This window comes from Camelina sativa, chromosome 16 (assembly GCF_000633955.1).
Source record: "Camelina sativa cultivar DH55 chromosome 16, Cs, whole genome shotgun sequence".
Taxonomy (NCBI): Eukaryota; Viridiplantae; Streptophyta; class Magnoliopsida; order Brassicales; family Brassicaceae; genus Camelina; species Camelina sativa.
In genome coordinates this window covers 25,603,995-25,613,436 of record NC_025700.1, presented here as the reverse complement: position 1 = coordinate 25,613,436, position 9,442 = coordinate 25,603,995, and the positions used below count along the sequence as shown (strand labels likewise).

At 38.7% G+C, this 9,442-nt stretch overlaps 4 protein-coding genes across 5 annotated transcripts in view; 2 read left to right on the top strand and 2 right to left on the bottom strand.

Moving 5' to 3' along the window:
* Positions 1-135, top strand: part of LOC104754050 (ethylene-responsive transcription factor ERF084-like) — a 7,184-nt gene extending 7,049 nt beyond the window's left edge. Inside the window, exon 2 of the mRNA XM_019237849.1 lies at positions 1-135. This exon is cut by the window's left edge and continues 22 nt beyond it. Within this exon, the coding sequence (XP_019093394.1) occupies positions 1-135 (135 nt within the window).
* Positions 774-3,248, bottom strand: LOC104752460 (acetylornithine aminotransferase, chloroplastic/mitochondrial-like). The gene is made up of 3 exons (XM_010474601.2): positions 2,705-3,248; positions 1,521-1,955; positions 774-1,411 (listed from the first exon to the last, which is right to left on the bottom strand). Exons 1-3 carry the CDS (start codon positions 3,128-3,130, stop codon positions 887-889), a joined length of 1,386 nt encoding a protein of 461 aa, XP_010472903.1. The 5' UTR covers positions 3,131-3,248; the 3' UTR covers positions 774-886.
* Positions 3,394-6,737, bottom strand: LOC104752458. Its single transcript, XM_010474600.1, has 5 exons — positions 6,355-6,737; positions 4,545-4,613; positions 4,225-4,287; positions 4,063-4,131; positions 3,394-3,966 (listed from the first exon to the last, which is right to left on the bottom strand). Exons 1-5 carry the CDS (start codon positions 6,646-6,648, stop codon positions 3,850-3,852), a joined length of 612 nt encoding a protein of 203 aa, XP_010472902.1. The 5' UTR covers positions 6,649-6,737; the 3' UTR covers positions 3,394-3,849.
* The window catches only part of LOC104752457, a 4,044-nt gene continuing 2,748 nt past the window's right edge, over positions 8,147-9,442 (top strand). The window contains exon 1 of one of the 2 annotated variants that reach the window (XM_019238480.1): positions 8,147-8,362. In XM_019238480.1, the coding sequence (XP_019094025.1) occupies positions 8,331-8,362 (32 nt within the window). In that variant the 5' untranslated portion in view covers positions 8,147-8,330. Of the gene's footprint in view, positions 9,223-9,442 lie in introns of both variants that reach the window. The other variant, XM_010474599.2, reaches the window with a different exon arrangement.

The window sequence follows — 9,442 nt, the reverse complement described above, 5'->3', positions numbered from 1 at the left end:
TCGGTTGCACAACTGTTCGGTGATGCCAATATCATAACTTCTTCTACTAGTCATCCAAATGTGACTAGTTCTTTTAATAATCTTGACAAAATGGGTTTAGAGCTTGACTTGAAGTTGGGTTTAGGGTTGTGTTAAAAGGTGATAAATCACTTGTAGTTTGAGTAGTTCTCTTGTTTCATTAGCATTGTATTGTTTTTTTTTGTTGTTGTTGTTGTTTTTTGGCTGTTGGTGAAGGCCATAATCTTGTAGTCTGTTGGACATATATCGTAACTAGTAGTTGCCTTTATATATTATCCGTTTGTTTTACTTTTGATAGATGACTATACATTGGTCTAAAATTATATGAAACTGACTAAAGCTTCAGTGTCTATATAAAATATGAACTGTTAATGAGTCATGTAGAGGTAGTTATTATTAACCTATGATATAGAAGCTGGGTGCATAAATCATGGGATCAGTAACTTTTTGATAAATAGTAGAACCATAGGTCCTGTTTCTGCAGAAAAAAAAACTTAGGAACTAGTTTAGCTTAGCTTAGCTGAAACTGAACTGAAAGCTACAAAAGTTAAGTAATACTGGTACGGAACTTTTCTATATATACACTAACACAGTCATATATACATGTGTGTGTAATATATATGTCTGTAATTTTATTAGATTCCTAGGATATATTGAAATATGATACTTTGGCTAGTTTGGCTGCGACCACACACTGCCAAGATTCAGAAGGATTTAGTTTTTCTTGACCCTAAGGATTTAGATTGAAACGTCAATTTATTTTCAATTGTTTGACCATTTAACGGTACACTTGAGGCTAAATGAATACAAGGTCGAATATGAAATATTCCTTGTTCTTCAGTCCCACATCATTTCTCTTACAATAGCTTCAATCAAGCGCATACAAATTTTGGGACATGATCTCAACCGCACGTTCGATTTCCTCCTCCGATATAACCAACGGAGGAACAATCCTGACGACATTTCCTTTCCCTGCTGTCAAAATCAGAAGACCCGAATCTCGGCAAGCATTGACCAGTGAATTAGCGGGTACATCGAGTTCCACTCCTATGATAAGCCCTTCGCCTCTCACTTCCTTCACGTGTGAGTTTCCTCCAAGTTTCTTCACCAGCAGGTCTTTAAAGTATCGACCTTTACTTGAGACACTGGACAAGAAAGAGGGATTCGATACTTTATCAACAACTGCAATGGCTGCATTACACACAAGAGGGTTGCCTGCAAATGTACTTCCATGATCTCCGTAATTTATGGTCGTTGCAACTTTTTCAGTCACTAGCACCGCTCCAATAGGTAAACCACCAGCTAAAGGTTTTGCCACAGTCATTATGTCAGGAGTTACGTTGAATGCTTCATAAGCCCACATAAGACCCGTTCGACCCAAACCACATTGAACCTGGGAAATGAACCAGTTGAGGCAGAACCAATTGGCAAAACTACAAAAGTAGAAACAAAAGAAGAAAATTTGAGATGGATTTTGGAGGAAAAGTAGAGTACATATATACCTCATCGAAGACAAGAAGAGATCCAGCAGCATCACAAGCAGTGCGCAGAGATTGCAGAAACTCTTTTGTAGCAGAGTAAATCCCTCCTTCTCCCTGAATAGGTTCGACAAACACTGCAGCTATCTTACCTGAGCTGATAAGGTCTGTGGCCGCTTGAATGTTACCGTATTCCAAGAATGTTACACCTGGCATGATGGGTTCGAAAGGAGTTCTGTATTGTTCTTTGCTTGTCAAGGCAAGAGCTCCTAAGGTTCTACCATGGAAGCTGTTTGCAAAGGCGATGAAGCCTGTCGCAACTTCTTTGTCTTCAGGATGGGTGAACCTCTGAAACTTTCTTGAAAACTTGATGGCTGCTTCGTTGGCTTCTGTTCCAGAGTTACAAAAGAATACACGGTCTGCGAAAGAACTTGCCACCAAGCGTTTCGCCAGCTCTATCTGCAGAGAAGTTAAAAATTTTCAGATTTTAGCAATGTATATGACGTATTATATATGAGCATGAAGATACACTAAGATCATACATTGATGTCAAAAAATTCTCTTATGTAAAAATTAGCAATGTCCAGACTTTTGCAGATACATTTCTATGAAATAGCACTGAGAATTGGTGTTGGGGTTTACTAGAGGAGATTCACGCATTGTCAAGATCAGGAATGTCACATAATTATCTATACAAAGACTAAACTTTTACTGGTGTAACTACTAAGTTGTCCTATAATATCATCCTAAAACACTCTCAATGGCTGGAAATAAAAGAAATCACAGAGCATGAAACCTCATCTACAGAGCGAGATCCAAGTGTAAGTAGTAAATAATATTAACCAGTGAAGCTGACGGATAGGCACCAATATATAGATGTGTATGTGTGAGTGAGCATGTTTATTGCTTCAAAGAAATCAGAAATACTAGCACTTAGAAAAGAAGTTTCTCATAGTTATTTCTTAAGGAAGGGAATAGAGAAACCATCCAATTTGATGAAAGCTCAAAGTGAAAGAACACATACATATAAGTAGAAGACTAATTCCACATTTCCTAGCATCTTTCAATAGGTCATACCTCAATCACACAGAGGATAAAAAAACAACGAAAGTTTCAATCTTTCGCCACAAGTGACAAAAATTTCAGTAAATTGCAAATTTTACTAAAACATGGGATTCTCCAACCATCACAACAGAAAGAATCTATACCTGAGGAATGGTATAATAGACATTGCTGACATGGGCAAGAACAGCAGCTTGCTCAGTGACAGCACGAAGCCAATCAGGATCTCCATGGCCAAGAGCATTCACAGCAATTCCAGATGCACAATCAAGATACTCTTTCCCTTCTGGATCAAACAATTTACAACCTTTCCCACTTGAGAGCACCACCGGAGCACGCGCATAGGTACCCACGAGAACTTTGGCTTCCTCTTCGATCACCTTCTGGCTCACACTTGCTTTTGCCGACACCCCAGCTTGCTCCCCTGCTTTGTTGTTAGTCAATACGCTCGCAATCCGACCATTGAATCCGATCCGGGTCCTGATCATCGGTCGATCAAATCGACGGCGTAAGAGGCCAATCTCCGATGACGGCGCGCGTGGTAGGGTGATCTGGCCAAGAGACGACGCCATTTTCGTCTGGTGAAATATCACTTTCGTTGTTTATGCGTCCGGTGACAAAAACTGAAGTTTAAATCTTATTAGGGTTTTAAGGCTACTAACGATTTATTATTATTATTAACTTCAATAAAATTAGAATTTCGTTATTACTCTCACTCAAGAGTAAAGACAAATGTGTTTCAGTGAGTATTCATTCCTATAAACTGAAATTAGCAAGAGTTATGAAGGCTGCGAGAGACACATATTTTATATAGTCCTCGGTGAGACGGTGAGAGTTACAAAATAGTAAAATGTTTTGTAACATGTTACATTGATTATAAAAGTCGATGTAATCTTGCAATACATCTTACCAGAGAGATAAAAATAAAAAAGAAGAAGAACAAGTGTACATCTATTATCTATGTAGATAATTACATCTCATTCTAAGACAATGGGAGACAGATAAGAATCATTTAGGAGAATGTCAGAGCAAAAATCTTACTACCAGGCTAAAGAAGAAAATATGTCAGACAACACGTAACCATAAACTCGAACCACTTCACACCTACAGGCGAATCTTCTTCAGCGTCCACGGGAAATGGGGTGAAGGATGATATATATATAGGATTAATCTACGTTCTTCATATTCATATAGTTACTACCAGTTAAAAGAAAAGAACATGTTTGTGGAAGGAGGTATAGTGGTATAGTTTTTGTGCTGGGAAAAACAAAAGAATGATCATCTCGCCCGTTCAGCAGACAACTTCAGGGCTCGGGTCGTTATCTATAGGCATGTTTAGGTCAGGGAGCAAGAAGGAGGAACCTTGTTCGAAAGCAAGTTTGCAGGATAAGGCAGATTGTGATTCAGCCTGCATACATATATAATATATGATTGAGTTACATGTTTTATGTTCTGTATATAATGAATGAGTGACTGTTTAGAAGAGGGAGAAAGATGGGCTCACCTTCATCTTCTTTAGAGCTTTGTTTCTTTCTCTTTGTTGCTCAACCAAATCGCGCATACTTGCCAATTCCTGATTCAAGAGAAGGAATAAACGAAATCTAAGATTAGAACGTGGACTTGGTATGCAGAGATATATGAAACAAGGCCAAAGTGGAGGTTATACATTTTTCAGGCCGTTACTTTCCTTCAAGAGCATGATCTCTTCTTCTTTAAGCTCAGCCAAAGTCTGTCAACAATCACACATTCATTAATTAGAAGAAAAAAGAGGGTTCGAATCGTCTAAAATGTAAACCATATCCGTCCTAATTTAGAAAGAAAAAAAAAATCCTAAAGCGGAGCTTAGACAACATGTGTCGACAAATTTAAAACAAGCCATGACCATGAACTTGGTCACAATTGCTCCATGTCTGGGCTAAAACTAGTAACATTATCTTAAACAGTGACAGACTCTTAAAGAAACAATATCTTTTGTGTTATTATTACCTTTTTCTTTCTTGATCTCTTCAAAAGGGTGGTTGTTGCTATTGTTGTTATTGCACTCGTTTGAGAAATCTGGACACCAAAACAAAAACAGATCAGATTATGGCTTAAGACACACAACACCACCAGATAAAGCTAACTAAAATAATCAATAATCACACCAAACTAATACAATAAAAACATTTTTAGTTTTGTATACTATATCATTTTTATAAAGAAATCACAACACCTACCGTTACAAAGAGACTTTAGAGGCACGATAGAGTGGAAATAAAAGAATCATCTCATCAGTATAATGACAAATATAACAACTATAACTTAGAGATCCTAAATTTCAGAAGAATCTTCTTGGTCAACTACTTGTGCCCCCCAAAGGGGAAAAAAAAAAAAAAATAGAAGAGCAAAAATATTTAGTAAAATTTTAATTTAAAAAAAAACAGACACGTGAATGGAGCGTGACTTGTGAGACTTTAACGCGTGTGTGTTTGGTCGTCACATTCACACGTCATGCTTTGCCCTCTCCTCCAACCCAAACCAGTGTCACGTATTCTCCATACCACCACCACTTGTCCCTATTAACAATTTTTTTTTTATTAAACCCAAAAATTCCATTTATTTTTTTCTTTTTTTTTTTCTTTTGAAAAAGTATTTATTTTTTTCTTACGACTTTTACTACGGTTTTTCAAATTTATAAACCACCGATCAAAGTCAACTTAAGTATCAGAAAACAAATCTTAACTAAATTTTGCGAAAAAGTAAAAAAAGTACAAAAAGGAACAGACTAATACTCTTCTAATAAGACTGATGAGACCAAAAAAATCCTACGGACAAAAATAAGAGGGAGCCAGCCAATACGTTGCAACAACTGAGGACTTTGACCAGTAAGAAACTGAGTCCTTAAGACTTTACTGTCGACTGCGGCACATCAGATAACTGCCCTCCCCACTAAACCCTACCACACACGTACCTAATCCACTCATACTCTCTGATCTTTAAATTCAATTCCACGAAAACGCCTCCCAAACCTCCCCTCTAATTTGTATAAATAACGCCAGCGATCATCTCTCGCATTGACTTATATACCCTTTATCGTGTGAAAGAGCTCATCCGATGACAAGGGTTAATTTCGGGCATTAGCATCGTAATGATATTGAATGTGTTATTAGCATTGAAGTCTACAACGCTGATTTGACCCAAAAAGACCTCTCTCCCTTGAGGTGAGGGCTTTCTAGTCTTTCCGTAAAGTAGACTAGAGAGAGAGAGAGAGATGCACAAAAGTGGGAAAACGTGACTCTTTTTGTTGCAAAAGAGCAAAAAAAAGCAGAGATCACCGAATTGAAAATATATGGAAGTGTTTCCAAGAAGACAACCAAAGAAATAGAAGAGAGAAAAAAAAAAAAAAATAGAAGAGAGAAAGAAAAACATGAGATTGCCTAAATTGGAGTTGTGTCCACCAAGGTGGAGGGGTATTTCGGTCAACAAAAAGTCGGTGTACCTACATGATGATCAGCTTAGGAAGACGATCGTGGATCCTAAATTGACGAAAATACCCACAAGCGAACAACTAAAAACGTCTCGTCATGTGGGTAAAGGGCAAGGGCATAATAGGCAATAGATCAACCAAAACGAACAAAGAAAAAAAACTCGACAGAAGTATTATCACGAAAAAGGAAAAAAAAAATAACATGACAGTGCAAAAACGCCGCATCACGAGGGCTATATACACGCAAAAACAACACATACGAGCGTCGAGGAGCTTTCAAATCGGATAGGCCAACAAAAAAAAAAGATCGAGCGAAATGACCGGACAAACCTTAGATCTAACGGCCTCAGAAGGTTTTACGGCGGCACTAGACTCCTCGAGACCTTCCACGGTGCCGCCGCCGCCGCTAAGAGACGTGGCACCGCTCCAGGAGAGTGGAGTGGTGGGGCTGGCACGCGTTTGGTCTCCTTTCTTCGATCTACGTTGACGCACGCTCCATTTCAGCTTGAGAGGGGACGCCTCGACGACGCTCTTCTTCGGTTCGGAGTGGCGGAGACAAAGCAGCGCCTCAGCCACGAAGGAATCGTCGGACATGGCCACTAGAATCCAGTTTTCACCGGACATAGTTGAAAGTTAAGAGAGAGATAGAGAGAGAGAAAGAGATGGTGGCGAAAAAGTAGAGAAGAAGAAATCTCTGTGGCAACAAAGGTAATGGGGGGGGGGGGGGATTTGTATATATATATATTGAGTCTTTTATTTTGCACAGTGTATTTATATTAATGGGAGATTGCAAAAAAAGAAACTTATATATTTTTTATATTTCTCTTTCTTGATAAGTGTAGGACCCTCTTGATAACATACGTGGCATAGACCATTTGTGGCAAGCTTCTTTTATTTTTATTAATCGTGTGTTGGAATGAATGTAAGATATGTTTTACATGCGCGAGAATCAATCCAAACTGAAACTGTAGTAGTTGTTCAAAGTTTGGAACTTCCCATAGTGATTTCGTTAGTTTAAAGATGCTATTGTTGTAAAACATGAGTTTGGAAAAAGAATAGGGATGTCTTGCTAGAAAGAAACAACTAGCTACAACAACATTAGAGTATTCACACGCACGAGACATATTCTCTATTTCTAGAAAATACACATAGTAGTATTTTTATGTTAATTTATGAAAATATGGTCGAATTTGCTATTTGGATTGCTGAATTTAGTTTTTTTTTTTGGTTACCCTTGCATTGATGACTATTCAATTTCTTGGTCACCTCAACTCCTTCCTAACCGAATACTCCCCGAGTATGGAAATATCCAAGACTGTCATCATTTATGCTAAGGTAATAGGGAAACTCTAATTTGTACAAAAAGAATAAATATTGAATTAATGGAAGGTGTTTTGGAGATATACCGTATTTAATTTACATAGGCAAATTTAAAATGGGGAAGCACGGTCTATGTTGAAACAAAAAAAAAAATAGAACCATACATACCAATAGCCATAGGGTTTGAATTTCTTGTATTAGACACGTATCAGTTAAAATGGAGTAGTTTGCAAGTGGTTTTTTTGTTTGAACACCAAAGTGTAAAGAACACGTGTCGTGAAAATGTATTCTTGCAAATACACTGTCTTGGTTAAGAAGGGTCAGTATTCGTATTAGTAGAACACATACGTACGTCTCTCTCTCGAAAAAGTTTTATTTTATAGTTCCCGATTGTACGAAAAAGCTAGTCAGTGAACTAACATTTTTACTTTTCGTCGACACGGTAACATGATAACACGGTATCATCTGCTATTTTACTGAAATTATTCGAATTTCATCTGAACCGGATGTAGCATTTAAGAAAAAATTGCTACATACACAGGTCAAATACCTTTTTTTTTTTTTTTATGTTCCTTAAATACATGTCACACCAGATAATGTAATCTAATGTTTAATCTTAGTTAAAAATATAAGAATGCCTAAGAACAAAAAGACCTGGCGAATCGAACCTTCTGACCTCACTTACGTAAGGTTTACTCATCTCAAGTCAGTCAGTAATGATGATGATGATAGTTACTAGTAGTAGTTCCCATTTGACTTTCACTTTTACCGAAAGGGCGAAAAGCAAACAAACCGTCGGCCGTCCCTTCTTTCGTATCCGGTTTACTTAATCGCCAGATCAATTCCGGTTTAATAGATAACCGAACGGAGACCATCATTTGCATTTCTCACTTGAAACGGCTCGTCCATGTTCATCATCTACGCTGCGACGGTACACACCCACAAAACCCTAATAAAAGCTTCAGGAGCCGCCAAGATCAGTTTCAATGGCGCTTCATCTCGCCAGACCTAAGCAAAGGCTACATTCTAATCCATCTCTCATTCACCTTTTCTCAACCTCCTCCTCTTCCTCTTCGTCATCTCCTCAAGACGGGAACGAATCTAGCGAACATCGCTCTCAATCACCGTCATCTTCGCCTCCGTCGGATTTCAAAATCCCTTCATTCTTCAGTGGTATCAAAAGCAGCCTGAAACAGAGTCAGCCTCAGGATGGGAGGAGACAGTTCGCCAGGTTCGATGGCAAAGCTCAAAATCCATCGCCGTCGCTCTCCGGTATCCAAATCGGCGGCCGAATTCAGGAAATCAGGAGGAATCTGAACGAGTTCCGAAGCAGAGAAGCAGCTCCGCCGCCTAGGGATTGGCAGGATGTTTACAAACAGAATGTGTTATCGAAATCTGGAGATTCGTATGGGAATCGTAAAATCGAGGGGACGTCATTTGCAAGAGTAAAGGAGAACTTAAGGCAGATGAGACCACAAGAAGGCAAATGGGCCAGTTTATCTGGGTTACAGAACACTATGAAGATGCAATTCAATACAAATCTCCGTTCAAATGTAATCGGAGGAGAAGGATTGCCACATTCAGTCTTCGCGGAGGAATTAGAACAAGGGAACGACGACGCTGAGGAGATGAAATCGGAGTTTTACAAGAGTTATGATCCTTACGAATTGGGAGAGAAGCTAAGATTGCATAGACCAGAAGGAAAGAAATTACAAGGTTGGTTCTCACTACAGGAGCTGAATCAGAGGCTTGTTAAGCTTAGGGCGATGGAAGAGGAACATGCACAGAGAACGAGTTCAGCGCATCCCTCAATCGTCAAAGAGTTGAGGTCTGAGATTCAAAAAGCCAAGGCTGCGGAAGCTCAGAAATCTGCACCCTGTAGGTTCCGAGCCCCGACCACTCTCATTAGTCTTTCCTTGTGTGTATGTATAATTGAATGTTTTGTTACAATCTCAAACACTCTGGTGTGATCAAGTTGCTTTACAGTTCGACAGTAAAGTGTTGGTTTTTTTTATGCTTTGGGGATTTTGAGGTTGTTGCTGAGTTCTTGGTTTTGATTTGTTCTCGCTTGTTGTGATTTTGATTGGAAGGTTAATTT

Bases quoted from the DNA above. Each gene is read 5' to 3' on its own strand.
- LOC104752460 (XM_010474601.2), bottom strand. From the start codon at position 3,130: ATGGCGTCGTCTCTTGGCCAGATCACCCTACCACGCGCGCCGTCATCG. The intron at 1,956-2,704 runs GTATAGATTCTT...ACTTCTCTGCAG, and splicing joins TCTATTATACCATTCCTCAG to ATAGAGCTGGCGAAACGCTT. The intron at 1,412-1,520 runs GTATATATGTAC...TTCATTTCCCAG, and splicing joins CTCTTCTTGTCTTCGATGAG to GTTCAATGTGGTTTGGGTCG.
- LOC104752458 (XM_010474600.1), bottom strand. From the start codon at position 6,648: ATGTCCGGTGAAAACTGGATTCTAGTGGCCATGTCCGACGATTCCTTC. The intron at 4,614-6,354 runs GTTTGTCCGGTC...TTTGGTGTCCAG, and splicing joins CTGAGGCCGTTAGATCTAAG to ATTTCTCAAACGAGTGCAAT. The intron at 3,967-4,062 runs GTGAGCCCATCT...ATATGTATGCAG, and splicing joins AAGCTCTAAAGAAGATGAAG to GCTGAATCACAATCTGCCTT.